At 46.5% G+C, this 17,807-nt stretch overlaps 1 protein-coding gene across 1 annotated transcript in view; it reads left to right on the forward strand.

The window, feature by feature from the left end:
- Nucleotides 1–17,807, forward strand: part of LOC115206415 (dynein assembly factor 5, axonemal) — an 88,844-nt gene that overhangs the window by 35,493 nt on the left and 35,544 nt on the right. Inside the window, exons 7-8 of the mRNA XM_029773372.1 lie at nucleotides 13,705–13,848; nucleotides 15,603–15,771. Coding sequence (XP_029629232.1) covers nucleotides 13,705–13,848; nucleotides 15,603–15,771 — 313 coding nt within the window. The remainder of the gene's footprint in view (nucleotides 1–13,704; nucleotides 13,849–15,602; nucleotides 15,772–17,807) is intronic.

Here is a 17,807-nt window from a genome sequence, read left to right on the forward strand (position 1 = left end):
TGGCCAATGATATAAAGTCTATAGGTAGGCAGCCACCTCTCTGTGCTTGTGGTGGCTGTTTAACAATCTGATGGCCTTGAGATTGAAAAACAGCTTCTATCTCTCTGTCCCAGCTTTGACGCACCTGTACAGACCTCTCCTTCTGGATGGTAGTGGGGTGAACAGGAAGTGGCTCGGGTGGTTGTTAACCTTGATGATCTTTTTGGCCTTCCTGTGACATCGGGTGCTGTAGGTGTCCTGGAGGGCAGGTAGTTTGCCCCCGGTGATGCGTTGTGCAGACAGCACCACCCTCTGGAGAGCCCTGCGGTTGTGGGCGGTGCAGTTGCCGTACCAGGCGGTAATACAGCCCGACAGGATGCTCTCAATTGTGCATCTGTAAAAGTTAGAAGGGTTTTCGGTGACAAGCCACGTGAGGTTGAAGAGACGCTTTTGCGCCTTCTTCACCACACTGTCTGTGTGCTTGGACCATTTCAGAGATACAGAGGAACTTAAAACTTTCCACCTTCTCTACTGCTGTCCCGTCGATGTGGATAAGGGATGCTCCCTTTGCTGTTTCCTGAAGTCCATTGTCATTTCTTTTGTTTTGCTGACATTGAGTGAGAGGTTATTTTCCTGACACCACACATCGAGGGCCCTCACCACCTCCCTGTAGGCTGTCTCATCGTTGTTGGTAATCAAGCCCACTACTGTAGTGTCGTCTGCAAACTTGATGATTGAGTTGGAGGCGTGCATGGCCACGCAGTCGTGGGTGAACAGGGAGTACAGGAGGGGGCTGAAAACGCACCCTTGTGGGGCCCCAGTGTTGAGGATCAGCAGGGTGGAGATGTTGTTTCCTACCTCCACCACCTGGGGGCGGCCAATCAGGAAGTCCAGGACCCAGTTTCACAGGGCGGGGATCAAGACCCAGGGTCTCAAGCTTAATGATGAGTTTGGAGGGTAGTATGGTGTTGAATGCTGAGCTGTAGTCAATGAACAGCATTATTACATATGTATTCCTCTTGTCCAGGTGGGATTAGGCAGTGTGCAGTGTGATGGCGATTGCATCATCTGTGTACCTATTGGGGCGGTAAGCAAATTGGAGTGGGTCTAGGGTGACAGGTAGGGTGGAGGTGATATGATCCTTGACTAGTCTCTCAAAGCACTTCATGATTACAGAAGTGAGTGCTATGGGGCAATAGTCATTTAGTAGAGTTACCTTTGCTTTCTTGGGAACAGGAACAATGGTGGCCATCTTGAAGCATGTGGGGACAGCAGACTGGGATAGGGATTGATTGAATATGTCCGTAAACACACCAGCCAGCTGGTCTGCGCATGCTCTGGGGACACGGCTAGGTATGCCGTCTGGGCCGGCAGACTTGCGTGGGTTAACACGTTTAAATGTTTTACTCACGTCGGCTACGGAGAAGGAGAGCCCACAGTCTTTGGTAGCGGGCTGGGTCGGTGGCACTGTATTGTCCTCAAAGCAAGCAAAGAAGTTGTTTAATTTGTCTGGGAGCAAGATGTTGATGACCGCGACGGGGCTGGTTTTCTTTTTGTAATCTGCGATTGTCTGTAGACCCTGCCAAATACGTCTCGTGTTTGAGCCGCTGAATTGGCTTGTATACAGTTGAAGACGGGAGTTTACATACACCTTAGCCAAATACATTTAAACTCAGTTTTTCACAATTCCTGACATTTAATCCTAGTAAAAATTCCCTGTCTTAGGTCAGTTAGGATCACCACTTTATTTTAAGAATTTGAAATGTCAGAATAATAGTAGAGAGAATGATTTATTTCAGCTTTTATTTCTTTCATCACATTCCCAGTGGGTCAGAAGTTTACATACAGTCAATTAGTATTTGGTAATATTGCCTTTAAATTGTTTAACTCGGGTCAAACGTTTCGGGTAGCCTTCCACAAGCTTCCCACAATAAGTTGGGTGAATTATGTAAATTATGTCAATTAGCCTATCAGAAGCTTCTAAGGCCATGACATAATTTTCTGGAATTTTCCAAGCTGTTTAAAGTCACAGTCAACTTAGTGTATGTGAACTTCTGACCCACTGGAATTATGAAATAGTGAACTATAAGTGAAATAATCAATTGTTGGAAAAATGAATTGTCATGCACAAAGTAGATGTCCTAACCGACTTGCCAAAACTATAGTTTGTTAACAAGAAATTTGTGGAGTGGTTGAAAAAAGAGTTTTAATGACTCCAACCTAAGTGTATGTAAACTTCCGACTTCAACTGTATACGCTTGCAGAGGGATATAGACGGCTGTGACTATAACCGAGGAGAGTTCTCTTGGGAGATAATACGGTCAGCATTTGAGTGTGGAATTCTAGGCAGGTGAACAAAAGGACTTGAGTTCTTGTATGTTGTTACAATTACACCATGAGTTGTTAATCATCGGTGTTGGGTCATTGTCCTGTTGAAAAGCAAATGATAGTCCCGCTAAGTGCAAACCAGATGGGATGGGATGGGATATCGCTGCAGAATGCTGTGGTAGTCATGCTGGTTAAGTGTGCCCTGAATTCTAAATAAATCACTGACAGTGTCACCAGCAAAGCACCCCCACACCATCACACCTCTTTTTCCATGCTTCACAGTGGGAACCACCGATGCGGAGATCATCCGTTCACCTACTCTGCATCTCACAAAGACACGGCGGTTGGAAACAAGTCTCTCAAATTTGTACTCATCAGATCAAAGGACAGATTTCCACGGTCTACTGTCCATTGCTTGTGTTTCTTGGCCCAAGCAAGTCTCTTCTTATTATTTGTATTCTTTAGTAGTGGTTTCTTTGCAGGAATTCGACCATGAAGGCCTGATTCACGCAGTCTCCTCTGAGCAGTTGATGTTGAGATTAGAGGTCGACCGATTAATCGGCATGAATTAGGGCCGATTTCAAGTTTTCATAGCAATCGGTAATCTGCCTTTTTGTACGCCGATTATGGCCAATTACGTTGCAGTCCGTTAGAAAACTGCATGCCAGGCTGACCACCTGTTACGCGAGTGCAGCGTCAAATGGACCTTGTGGTTGCAATGAGCCAAGGTAAGTTGCTAGCTAGCATTAAACTTATCTCATAAAAAGCAATCGATCTTCACAATCACTAGTTAACTACACATGGTTGATAATATTACTATGTTAACTAGCTTGTCCTGCGTTGCATATAATCAATGCGGTGCCAGTTAATTTATCATCAAATCACAGCCTAATTCAACTTCGCCAAACGGGTGATGATTTAACAAAAGCACATTCACGAGAAAAGCACATTCGTTGCACAAATGTACCTAACATTAAACATCAATGCCTTTCTTAAAATTAATACACAGAAGTATATATTTTTTTTAAACCTGCATATTTAGTTCAAATAAATGCATGTTAGCAGTCAATATTAACTAGGGAAATGGTGTCACTTCTCTTGCGTTCAGTGCAAGCAGAGTCGGGGTTATGCAACAGTTTGGGCTGCCTGGCTCGTTGCGAACTGGGTTTCTTCCTAACAAAGACCGTACATAATTATGACATAACATTGAAGGTTGTGCAATGTAACAGCAATATTTAGACTTAGGGATGCCACCCGTTAGATAAAATACGGAATGGTTCCGTATTTCACTGAAATAATAAACGTTTTGTTTTCTAAATTAAAGTTTCCAGATTTGACCATATTAATGACCAAAGGCTCATATTTCTGTGTGTTTAATATAATTAAGTCTATGATTTGATATTTGATAGAGCAGTCTGGCTGAGCGGTGGTAGGCAGCAGCAGGCTCGTAAGCATTCATTCAAACAGCACTTTACTGTGTTAGCGAGCAGCTCTTAGCAAGGCTTGTTCCACAGCGCTGTTTATGACTTCAAACCTATGAACTCCCGAGATTGGCAATACTATAGTGCCTATAAGAACATCCAATAGTCAAAGGTATATGAAATACAAATGGTATAGAGAGAAATAGTCAATGCGTCATAATTCCTATAATAACTACAACCTAAAACTTCTTAACTGGGAATATTGAACCACCAGCTTTCATATGTTCTGAGCAAGGAACTTAAACTTTAGATTTTTTACATGGCTCATATTGCACTTTTAGTTTAATCTCCAACACTGTTTTTGCATTATTTAAGCCAAATTGAACATGTTTCATTATTTATTTGCGACTAAATAGATTTTGATGTATTATATTAAGTTAAAATAAAAAGGTTCAGTGTTCATTCTGTATTGTTGTAATTGTCATTATTACAAATATATATAAAAACATTGTCTGATTAATTGGTATCGGCTTTTTTTGGTCCTCCAATAATCGGTATCGGCGTTGAAAAACCATTATCGGTCGACCTCTAGTTGAGATGTGTCTGTTACTTGAACTCTGAAGCATTTATTTGGGCTGCAATTTCTGAGGCTGGTAACTCTACTGATCTTATCCTCTGCAGCAGAGGTAACTCTGGGTCTTCCATTCCTGTGGCGGTCCTCATGAGAGCCAGTTTCATCATAGTGCTTGATGGTTTTTGTGACTGCACTTGAAGAAACTTCAAAGTTCTTGAAATGTTCCATATTGACTGACCTTCATGTCTTAAAGTAATGATGGACTGTCGTTTCTCTTTGCTTATTTGAGCTCTTGGTCTTTTACCAAATAGGGCTATCTTCTGTATACACCCTACCTTGTCACAACACAACTGATTGGCTCAAATGCATAAAGAAGGAAAGAAATTCCACGAATTAACTTTTTTAAGAAGGCACACCTGTTAATTGAAATGCATTCCAGGTGACTACCTCATGAAGTTGGTTGAGAGAATGCCAAGAGTGTGCAAAGCTGTCATCAAGGGTGGCCATTTGAAAAATCTCAAATATAAAATATATTTTGATTTGTTTAACACTTTTTTTGGTTACTACATGATTCCATGTGTTATTTCATAGTTTATGTCTTCACTATTATTCTACAATGTAGAAAATAGTAAAAATAAAGAAAAACCCTTGAATGAGTAGGTGTTATAAAACTTTTGGCCAGTAGTGTATGCAGGCCTCAACCACTACCCTGAGAGCACTTGATTCAGTATATCAGGCAGCCCTCAGGTTCATTACCAATCAAAAACGTTGGAGTTTAAACACTTGGTCGTTTATAAATATCATGGAAGAGTATAATTGTCTTTAGGACAGCTGTTTTTTATTTATGACATTTTGTTTCTTTACGTAATATGTAATTGTTGTACTGTATGTGTGTCTATAGTTTTGTTCAATGTAGTGCAAGTTGTTTAGTCTGAAACATTGTTTACCTTGCTGCTGTCGGACCAGGTCTCTTTTGAAAAATAGATTTTATCTCTATGAGAAAAACCTGTAGAAATAAAGGTTAAATAATAAAATACTCTGACATGAACTTCAGAGACCACACAGATTGTGTGAAGGTTAGCCAGGAGACACAGTGATCATGCTTGTTGGACTAACTGGCTGTTATTGATATCATTTTGGCTCATTGGTTTTTAGACATGGAAGGGGAAATGTCATATGAGCACATTGGGCAGCGGTGGTGCTAAGATAAAGTAGAGTTAAAAAATAATAGTTAAATTGCAGACTCAGATGCTATGCTTTTTAAAATAAACTTCAAAAGATGAGAACAACTTTTGTGTTTTTGATCCTTCCAACATTAGAGAGTTTTGTGCAAGAGAGCGAGAGGTTTGACTTGGACCAAAAAGCAGTAAAAAAAATCAAATAGAAATAATCTTCAAAGTCACAGTGAAAACCACGCTGGTCAGCAGAGAGCGAGAGAGTGGTGGAGCCCCTTGAAGATGTGGACACTGATATTGTGCTTGGTCACTCACCATGACTTCACTGTGGCAGAGAGGAGTTGAAAGGAGTGTTGGTTAGTTAAGCTTCTGTGTCATACAAGTTGCACTTGTAATTATAGGACCATAAACACCCACAGACATTAAGCTATTAGTACATAGTAGAGACACGCTCTCACTCTACAGCTGAGGGCCATTGTGGTGTTGCCGTGGCTACGGCGCTATTCTCACATCTGCAGAGCTAAAGCAAACAGGCAGATGAGAGAGAGAGAAAGGCCCTTAGGTGAAGGGAAGGAGTATTTACAACCAGGCAGTTAACAGACAGAACATTACACAGCAAGGCACTGTCAAAGTGCTGAGCCAGAGTAGTGGAGGAGAGTAGTGGGAGAGGAGGCTCTGTTTTCTATCTTGTCTTCTGTGCAAATGCTGCTGAGAGACTTGGGATCGGCTGTCCTTTGTGTGACGTGGTGACGCCAGGTCGCTCAGAAAACCCAAACCCAGTCTGACATGGTTCCTCTGTCTGATGTCATGGTCTGACAGCTGTGGCCTGCTCATCTCGCTGTTGACAGAGAGAGGAAAGATAGGAGGAGTGCGGTGGTGGGTTGGGCTTTACTGTACCCGTACGCGTGGCTGCCACCTCACCTGTGGACTGACTCAACCGGGTCAGAGGGCTTTACCGTACCCGTACGCGTGGCTGCCACCTCACCTGTGGACTGACACAACCGGGTCAGAGGTCCGGGTCTGAGCTCCAGGGGTGTATCTGTTTCCCTGTTGCCATGACACCGGCAGAAGTTGTGGGGGGGGGGGGTGGTAATAAATCCTCAACTACCTCAGTATGTCAGTGTGCATTTGTGTCAGACACACACTGTGTTACGAGGCCCCGTGGCGTGTGCAGTGGCACAGCACCAGGTGGAGCACCAGTCAGGCTCCAGCTGTGTCGAACACATGATTATATCCACTAAGCCACTTTTACCTCTCCTCTCCCACACCTACTGATGGCTGTTTTGGTGTCAGTGTCTGCCTGTGTGTTACAATGTTACACGTCTGGTGGGGTCTCCCTACAGCATCCTGGGCTGCCTCCCTAGGGGTGTTGTGGCAGACCAGAACAGACCAGAACAAACTAGAACAGAGAACAGACCAGACCAGATCACAGCAGACCAGAACAGACCACAGCAGAGCAGAACAGAGAACAGACCAGATCACAGCAGACCAGAACAGACCACAGCAGACCAGAACAGAGAACAGACCAGATCACAGCAGACCAGAACAGACCACAGCAGACCAGAACAGAGAACAGACCAGATCACAGCAGACCAGAACAGAGAACAGACCAGATCACAGCAGACCAGAGCAGACCACAGCAGACCAAAACAGAGAACAGACCAGACCACAGCAGAGAACAGACCAGAACACAACAGAACAGACCACAGCAGAGAACAGACCAGAACAGAGAACAGAACACAGCAGAGAACAGACCAGAACACAGCAGAGAACAGACCAGAACAGACCACAGCAGAGAACAGACCAGAACAGACTACAGCAGAGAACAGACCAGAACAGACCACAGCAGAGAACAGACCAGAACAGACCACAGCAGAGAACAGACCAGAACAGACTACAGCAGAGAACAGACCAGAACAGACCACAGCAGAGAACAGACCAGAACAGACCACAGCAGAGAACAGACCAGAACAGACCACAGCAGAGAACAGACCAGAACAGACTACAGCAGAGAACAGACTAGAACAGACCACAGCAGAGAACAGACCAGAACAGACCACAGCGGAGAACAGACCAGAACAGAACAGACCACAGCAGAGAACAGACCAGAACAGACCACAGCAGAGAACAGACCAGAACAGACCACAGCAGAGAACAGACCAGAACAGACTACAGCAGAGAACAGACCAGAACAGACCACAGCAGAGAACAGACCAGAACAGAGAACAGACCAGAACAGAACACAGCAGAGAACAGACCAGAACAGAACAGACCACAGCAGAGAACAGACCAGAACAGACCAGAACAGAACAGATCACAGCAGAGAACAGACCAGAACAGAACAGACCACAGCAGAGAACAGACCAGACCAGAACAGAACACAGCAGAGAACAGACCAGAACAGAACACAGCAGAGAACAGACCAGAACAGACCACAGCAGAGAACAGACCAGAACAGAACAGATCACAGCAGAGAACAGACCAGAACAGAACAGACCACAGCAGAGAACAGACCAGAACAGAACAGAACACAGCAGAGAACAGACCAGAACAGAACACAGCAGAGAACAGACCAGAACAGACCACAGCAGAGAACAGACCACAGCAGAGAACAGACCAGAACAGAACACAGCAGAGAACAGACCAGAACAGAACAGACCAGAACAGAACAGACCACAGCAGAGAACAGACCACAGCAGAGAACAGAACAGAACAGAACAGACCACAGCAGAGAACAGAACAGACCAGAACAGAGAACAGACCAGAACAGAGAACAGACCAGAACAGAACGGAACAGAAAAGAACAGAGAACAGACTAGAACAGACCACAGCAGAGAACAGAACAGAACAGAACAGAACAGAGAGCAGACCAGAACAGAGAACAGACCAGAACAGAAAAGAACAGAGAACAGACTAGAACAGACCAGAACAGAGAACAGAACAGAACAGAAAAGAAAAGAACAGAGAACAGACTAGAACAGACCAGAACAGAGACCAGACTAGAACAGACCACAGCAGAGAACAGACTAGAACAGACCACAGCAGAGACCAGACTAGAACAGACCACAGCAGAGACCAGACTAGAACAGACCACAGCAGAGAACAGACCAGAACAGACCACAGCGGAGAACAGACCAGAACAGAACAGACCACAGCAGAGAACAGACCAGAACAGACCACAGCAGAGAACAGACCAGAACAGACCACAGCGGAGAACAGACCAGAACAGACCACAGCAGAGAACAGACCAGAACAGAACAGACCACAGCAGAGAACAGACCAGAACAGACCACAGCAGAGAACAGAGACCAGACTAGAACAGACCACAGCAGAGAACAGACCAGAACAGACCACAGCAGAGAACAGACCAGAACAGACCACAGCGGAGAACAGACCAGAACAGACCACAGCAGAGAACAGAGAACAGACCAGAACAGAACAGACCACAGCAGAGAACAGACCAGAACAGACCACAGCAGAGAACAGAGACCAGACTAGAACAGACCACAGCAGAGAACAGACCAGAACAGACCACAGCAGAGAACAGAACAGAACAGACCACAGCAGAGAACAGACCAGAACAGCGTGAAACCCCCACGGTCTCGCTGCTTTATTCCCATGATAGTGAGCTGCAGAGCTGTAAAGAGGGGAATCCCCACAGAAATACAATAACTAGAGATTCTATGGGTATCCACACCACCCACTGTGAGCACGTCCACACTCTACAGGGGGGTGAAGTGAGTAAGCACACAGGAGGGGAGAACTGAGTCACAAGCCCAGAGAGGTGAGGGAATCCAAGAGTTTAAAAAAATATATATTTCACCTTTATTTAACCAGGTAGGCTAGTTGAGAACAAGTTCTCATTTGCAACTGCGACCTGGCCAAGATCAAGCAAAGCAATTCGACACATACAACAACACAGAGTTACACATGGGGGGAAAATACAACATATAGTCAATAATACAGTTGAACAAAAGAAAACAAAAAGTCTATATACAGTGAGTGCAAATGAGGTAAGTTAAGGCAATAAATAGGCCATGGTGGCAAAGTAATTACAATATAGCAATTAAACACTGGAATGGTAGATGTGCAGAAGATGAATGTGCAAGTAGAGATACTGGGGTGCAAAGGAGCAAGATAAATAAATACAGGATGGGGATGAGGTGGGTAGATAGATGGGCTGTTTACAGATGGGCTATGTACTGGTGCAGTGATCTGTGAGCTGCTCTGACAGCCTATGCTTAAAGTTAGTGAGGGAGATATGAGTCTCCAGCTTCAGTGATTTTTGCAATTCGTTCCAAGTCATTGGCAGCAGAGAACTGGAAGGAAAGGCGGCCGAAGGAGGAATTGGCTTTGGGAGTGACCAGAGAGATATACCTGCTGGAGTGCGTGCTACGAGTGGGTGCTGCTATGGTGACCAGTGAGCTGAGATAAGGCGGGGCTTTACCTAGCAGAGACTTGTAGATGACCTGGAGCCAGTAGGTTTGGCGATGAGTATGAAGCGAGGGCCAACCAACGAGAGCGTACAGGTCGCAGCGGTGGGTAGTGTATGGGGCTTTGGTGACAAAACGGATGGCACTGTGATAGACTACATCCAATTTGTTGAGTAGAGTGTTGGAGGCTATTTTATAGATGACATCACCGAAGTCGAGGATTGGTAGGATGGTCAGTTTTACGAGGGTATGTTTGGCAGCATGAGTGAAGGATGCTTTGTTGCGATATAGGAAGCCGATTCTAGATTTAATTTTGGATTGGAGATGCTTAATGTGAGTCTGGAAGGAGAATTTACAGTCTAACCAGACACCCAGGTATTTGTAGTTGTCCACATATTCTAAGTCAGAACCGTCCAGAGTAGTGATGCTGGATGGGCGAGCAGGTGCGGGCAGTGATCGATTGAATAGCATGCATTTAGTTTTACCTGCGTTTAAGAGCAGTTGGAGGCCACGGAAGGAGAGTTGTATGGCATTGAAGCTCGTCTGGAGGTTAGTTAACACAGTGTCCAAAGAGGGGCCAGATGTATACAGAATGGTGTCGTCTGCGTAGAGGTGGATCAGAGACTCACCAGCAGCAAGAGCAACATCACTGATGTATACAGAGAAGAGAGTCGGCCCGAGAATTGAACCCTGTAGCACCCCCATAGAGACTGCCAGAGGTCCGGACAACAGGCCCTCCAATTTGACACACTGAACTCTATCTGAGAAGTAGTTGGTGAACCAGGCGAGGCAATCATTTGAGAAACCAAGGCTGTCAAGTCTGCCAATAAGAATGTGGTGATTGACAGAGTCGAAAGCCTTGGCCAGGACGATGAAGACAGCTGCACAGTAATATCTCTTATCGATGGCGGTTATGATATCGTTTAGGACCTTGAGCGTGGCTGAGGTGCACCCATGACCAGCTCGGAAACCAGATTGCACAGCGGAGAAGGTACGGTGGGATTCCAAATGGTCGGTAATCTGTTTGTTAACTTGGCTTTCGAAGACCTTAGAAAGACAGGGTAGGATAGATATAGGTCTGTAGCAGTTTGGGTCTAGAAGTGTCACCCCCTTTGAAGAGGGGGGATGACCGCGGCAGCTTTCCAATCTTTGGGAATCTCAGACGATACGAAAGAGAGGTTGAACAGGCTAGAAATAAGGGTTGCAACAATTTCGGCAGATCATTTTAGAAAGAGAGGGTCCAGATTGTCTAACCCGGCTGATTTGTATAGGTCCAGATTTTGCAGCTCTTTCAGAACATCAGCTATCTGGATTTGGGTGAAGGAGAAATGGTGGGGGCTTTGGCGGGTTGCTGTGGAGGGTGGTGAGGGAGAACCCCCAGGGAAGCCAAGAGAGGTGAGGGAGAACCCCCAGGGAAGCCCAGAGAGGTGAGGGAGAACCCCCAGGGAAGCCCAGAGAGGTGAGGGAGAACCCCCAGGGAAGCCCAGAGAGGTGAGGGAGAACCCCCAGGGAAGCCCAGAGAGGTGAGGGGGAGGCCCAGAGAGGTGAGGGGGAAGCCCAGAGAGGTGAGGGGGAGGCCCTGGGAAGCCCAGAGAGGTGAGGGGGAGGCCCAGAGAGGTGAGGGGGAGGCCCAGAGAGGTGAGGGGGAGGCCCAGAGAGGTGAGGGGGAGGCCCAGAGAGGTGAGGGGGAGGCCCAGGGAAGCCCAGAGAGGTGAGGGGGAGGCCCAGGGAAGCCCAGGCCAGACAGGGGGACTAAGGAAGCAGAGGTTATCCTCAATGCTCACTTTCTTTTTAGAATATCAAACCTGACTCACTGTCGGATCCAGACACACATAAGACTTTTCCAACCCCCTGAGTCAAAAGTGTGTGTGCGTGCATAATGTGTGTGTCCATAGTATGTGTGTGTCTAACCCCCAGCTCACTGATGTAAAATAAACCCATTTTTCTCCCAGCCCTGGAAGTCCTGACCCTCTCGTCTCTCCTCTCCAGCCCTGTCATAGACTCACTGCTTTTCCATCTTGTTTATTTATGCTTTGATCTCTTTTCCTTCCCACTGAAGTGGCATGCTGCTCTCTGGCTGCTCTCTGGCTGCTCTCTGGCTGCTCTCTGGCTGCTCTCTGGCCGCTCTCTGGCCGCTCTCTGGCCGCTCTCTGGCCGCTCTCTGGCCGCTCTCTGGCCGCTTGGGGAAGACAGTGTTGTGCTCCTCCTAGTGCCTGCTTTGAGCACTGGACAGACGTTTTGTCATTATGGAGAATGGGAGGGATGAGGTGTGTGTGCGTGTGCGTCCATACAGACTCTTGGCCATCTCTCTCCGTTCCCTAATACACCCCCTCTCTCCCTAAGAAAACACCTGGAGGCTGCCTCCCCCCTCCATCCCTCCCTCCCTTCCTCCTCTCTAATGACAGGCCACAGCAAAACAGGAAACAAGGCTGTGCTCCCGGTGATGGCATGGAAATTGGTCCGAGTGGAGGGCCTTTGTCTAAACATGAGAGAGAGAGAGAGAGAGAGAGAGAGAGCGCGAGAGAGAGAGAGAGAGAGAGAGCGACACAGGGAGAGCCAGAGAGCGACACAGGGAGAGCCAGAGAGCGACACAGGGAGAGCCAGAGAGCGACACAGGGAGAGCCAGAGAGAGACACAGGGAAAGCCAGAGAGAGACACAAAGAGAGAGACACAAAGAGAGAGAGAGAGACCCAGAGAGAGAGAGAGAGAGTCAGAACTGAGGGTGGAAGGGAGGATGGCGTGTCGTGAGAGAGGTGAGAGGGAGCAGATGGAGAGGAGTGTGAGCGAGGGAGACAGAAGGAGGGATAGGGGAGAGGGCGGATAGAGTTCAGAGAAAATAAATCTAGCTTCTAGGCTGGTGGTGAAGGGAGCAGTCACGCCATTGACTTTTCCCTCATTTAACAGTATGACAGTATGAGGAACAGAGGTCAGGGGCTTCTCATGCACCGTCAGACTGTAGCACTGCAGTCTCTCTCTTCCTCCCTCTCTCTGTACCTATCTCTCTCTCACCCCTCTCTCTGTACCTATCTCTCTCACCCCTCTCTCTGTACCTATCTCTCTCTTCCTCCCTCTCTCTGTACCTATCTCTCTCTTCCTCCCTCTCTCTGTACCTATCTCTCTCTCACCCCTCTCTCTGTACCTATCTCTCTCTCACCCCTCTCTCTGTACCTATCTCTCTCTTCCTCCCTCTCTCTGTACCTATCTCTCTCTTCCTCCCTCTCTCTGTACCTATCTCTCTCTCACCCCTCTCTCTGTACCTATCTCTCTCTCACCCCTCTCTCTGTACCTATCTCTCTCTTCCTCCCTCTCTCTGTACCTATCTCTCTCTCACCCCTCTCTCTGTACCTATCTCTCTCTTCCTCCCTCTCTCTGTACCTATCTCTCTCTCACCCCTCTCTCTGTACCTATCTCTCTCTTCCTCCCTCTCTCTGTACCTATCTCTCTCTCACCCCTCTCTCTGTACCTATCTCTCTCTTCCTCCCTCTCTCTGTACCTATCTCTCTCTCTGTACCTATCTCTCTCTTACTCCCTCTCTCTGTACATATCTCTCTCTTACTCCCTCTCTCTGTACCTATCTCTCTCTTACTCCCTCTCTCTGTACCTATTTCTCTCTGTACCTATCTCTCACTCCACCTCAATCTACACATTCCCCTATCTCCGTCTCCCTCTCTCTCCCGGTCTCTCTCCTTTTTCAGGTGTTAATGTGAGGGCTGATATTGAAATGTGTTTGTGTAATGTATGATATTTACCCAATAAAGGGCTGTATTAGAATAGTCTGTCCTTCCCTCTCCCAGACGGTGTACCTGGACCAGTTGCTGTCCTGTGTGGATGTTCTGTTGTCTCTGTGTGAGAAGGACTGTTGCTCTGTCAGTCTACAGCTGTTACAGGTGCTGGTTACTGTCCAGAGCCTCTCCACTGAGCCACAGCTCACTGACAAGGTAAGATGTACTCACATACACACACATACAGTACATGGACACACACACCCACACACACATATGTCTACACACCCATACATCAAACCCCAGCTAACTGCCCAGGTAAGACACACATACACACACACACACCTCAACCAGTTTCTCTAACGAGCAATCCCATTATCCTCTCTGTCTTCCAGGCATGCCCCCCCCTCCCCTGTGGGTTCAACGTTTCTAACCCACCTCACCTGTGTAGCTACTCTTCTCCTTCTCTGCTCTGACATGTGGTGATGTAGAATGTTTTCACCATTTTTTCCCTGCCCTCTTTCTTTCCATCCCCCTCCTCCTTGTTTATTACAGCTGTGAGTATGTTTTGTATAGCGGCCAGAGAAGCTATCTGAAGAATGTAAGTGTTAGCCCTGGTTCAAAGTGGGCACAGTGGAACTCAACAGTCTACTGTAATTACCCATTTAGTCAGAAATTGCACCTTTGGAGTGGAACTAGTTTAAACCGTTGCCGAGGGTGAAAGGAGGCGGTTTTGAGAGAGAATCAGCCCCAGCGCCATCTTTCTTCACGCCTACTGCCATTACATGCCATGCGAGCGCCATCCTGCCGCGAAGCACACTCATCGTCCGGTTAACTTGACCCAGAATAAAACTTAACAACACAGAGAAGAGGAGGAGGAAACAGAACAGACTGTAAAAGCCCTGTGTTACGTCTTAGTTCAGTCTGTCTGTTTGGACTGTATGCTAATAGCAGGTCTACGAGGAGAGGAGCGGGAAGTGGAGTTGCACTCTGGCCAACGGATGAATGACTGACCACTCAGTGGCCTTCTATGTCTGACTGTCTGTGTCTGTCTGCAGAAACGGTGTCCTGTTTGGAACTGGGAGGAAGAATAGGGACAGGGACATGTAGAGAAGGAGGGAGGGAGAGCATGGCCTTGGGCATTCCTGGACGCTGTTCTGCCTCCCAGGGGGAACGGCAACGCTAGTTTTCCCAGAAAATGAGCTTCCAGTCAGGGGTGTGGGGGGGTTGTTGGCTCCCTTCGCAGGGGGTTAACACTATTGACTCAAGAGGACAGTCAATCAGACAGTGTTCACCCACCCTCCCTTCAAGGGGGCCATAACGGAGACCATAACGCGCCCCTCGAGGTCACTTCCTCTGTGTTTAAGAGACAACACTATGCTCACGCTCCTTTCTCTCACTCGGCTCATTTCCTCTCCGTTGATGTTTATTGTGACTATAGAATGTATGCTTCCTGTTTGTTTTCTGTATGGGTACATGTGTTAGTGTTTGCATCGGAGTGGTTTGATGTATAAGACTAAGAGCATGTGAAGCACATTGTTTCGAGTTTTGGAAAGTTATTCTTTCCATGGTAAAGTTACTGTTCATGCTTCTGTTTCCGGATGTAATCTAAACTTGCAATACAGCCATAAACATTTTTATGGAATGTGTTGATCACTTTCTCTCAACTTCCCTTCCTGTTTCTCTCTCTCTCTCTCTCTCTCTCTCCCTCCCTCTCTCGCTCTCCCCATCTCTCTCTCCATCTCTCCCTCTTCATCTCTCCCTCTCCATCTCTCTCTCCATCTCTATCTCCATCTCTCTCCATCTCTCTCTCCATCTCCATCTCTCTCTCCATCTCCATCTCTCTCCATCTCCATCTCTCTCCATCTCCATCTCCATCTCTCTCTCCATCTCCATCTCCATCTCTCTCTCCCTCTCCATCTCTCTCTCCATCTCCATCTCTCTCCTCTCCATGTCCCTCTCTCTCTCAGGCAGAGCAGAGCGTAGTGTCTCTGTGTAAGGTCCAGGGTCTGGCTACAGTAGCTGACCTCTACAGGCAGCACATGGGTCAGCTGCTCCAGTGGCTCTCAGCCTCTCAGAAGACCTGGACCAGCTACTCCCCCCAGAGACTGCAGCTCCAGGTCATCGCCACCCAATCAGGTGAGACTATAGGTCAGGCTTCTCCAACCGTGTTCCTGGAGAGACTACCCTCCTGTAGGTTTTAAATCCAACTCCAGTTGGAACTAACCTGATTCAACTGATCAGATAGATATTCATTCAAATCAGGTGTGCTAGATTAGGATTGGAGAGAACCTACAGGAACAAGGTTGGAGAGCTCTGCTATAGGTCATCTCTGGCCAATCATGTGAGACTATAGCCACATCACTGGCCAATCAGGTGAGCGTATAGCCACATTGCTGGCCAATCGGGTGAGAATACAGGTCAATTCTCTCCCATCAGAAGACCAATCTGTAACCAACCCATTAATGTCCAAACAGTCATATCTGGCCAATCAGGTGAGACTAAAACCACATTATTGTCAGAATCATGTGAGACCACAGGCAGAGAGGAAGAGGCGAAGCAAGAGGTTTTACTCCGCCCACGAAAATAAGTCCAAGAAGGGAGGAATTTTTGGTCAATGGGAGAGTGTCGAATTTGGTCAACAAAAAAGTGAGGCTTATTTGATCAAATGAAAATTTCGCAACAGTTAGGTTGTTACGAATTTACTGATATAAGTGGACACGTTGCATTTACGCAACTTTGAAAAATACAACTTTATATTGGAGTTGTGCCTGTTGTCATAGGAGAGGACTCATCATGGATATAACCAGTTTTAGTGTGGATATTGCCATTGAGGGCTTCCACCATTTTAAAGTAGACAATTGGGTGGGGATTCCTATGATTTTGGAGCAATCAGCCAATTAAGAAAATTGACTACTTTAAAATGGAAATGGCTTCAATGGTGCTCCCCTTGCGGTCACAGCCTCTATAATGGCACAGATACAATGATAAGTCCTCTATCTATCTCTATGGCCTGTTGTTCACATGCGTATCTGCCCTCTCATTGGCTAGAATGGTCCCACCTGATCTCGCCGCCTCCAGCCTGACTTCCATATTTGAGGACATGTATTTCTATTGTTGGTGTGGGTCATTTGACTATCTTGTCAATAGTATACAATATTTGCTACATGTCATCGCTGGCCAGTCAGGTGAGACTATAGTCAAGCTATTACCTCCATTTTGTTTCCCCACCACTCCTATAAATACCAGTTATAGAGTGGACATTGTCATTGAAGGCAACCCTTCATTCCATACCAGCCAAACAGCCACCATCATAGATTTACACTGAACAAAAATATAAACACAACATGCGATCATTTCAAAGATTTTGCCGAGTTACAGTTCATATCAGTAAATCAGTAAATTGAAATAAATTCATTAGACCCTAATCTATGGATTTCACATGACTGGGAATATAGATATGCATCTGTTAGTCACATATACCAACAACAAAAAAAGAAGGAGCGTGCATCAGAAACCAGTCAGTATGTAGTGTGAGCACCATTTCCCTCATGCAGCGCGACACATCTCCTTCACATAGAGATGATCAGGCTGTTGATTGTGTCCTGTGGAATGTTGTCCCACTCCTCTTCAATGGCTGTGAGAGGTTCCTACACCTGTCAGGAGGCTGGATTATCTTGGCAAAGGAGAAATGCTCACTAACAGGAATGGAAACAAATGTTGGGATGTCCGTTCTATTCACTTTATTTCTACGCTGTCATCTACCCTTAAGACCTGTATGACTGAGACAAATCAAAGACCTTTGACTCAAGTCCCCTTTAGAAACTCACACAGACAGAAAGCAACTTGCCTGGCTACCCAAACTCCTTGCACCGGCAAGACGCTACACCACTCCCATGGATGTTAGGTTCTTCTTCGTAATGAGTCTGTATCTGAGTACCTCCTCTACGATTTGTAGAATGGAAATCCATTCTAGACCGTCTGATTGGTCCCAGAAACCGATGGTTTGGGCCAGAGCCAGAACAAAAATGGGTAAAGCGGCACTTTTAAAAATGTGTCATTGGCTTTGATGCTCTGATGGTTAGAGATGATCCAATCGCTGATGACTTTGTTTTGTACAACACCCCGCACTTTGACGTCACTACAAACAACTTCAATGATGGCAGTCTGACTGT

The sequence above is a fragment of the Salmo trutta genome, chromosome 1 (assembly GCF_901001165.1).
Source record: "Salmo trutta chromosome 1, fSalTru1.1, whole genome shotgun sequence".
NCBI classification, from domain to species: Eukaryota; Metazoa; Chordata; class Actinopteri; order Salmoniformes; family Salmonidae; genus Salmo; species Salmo trutta.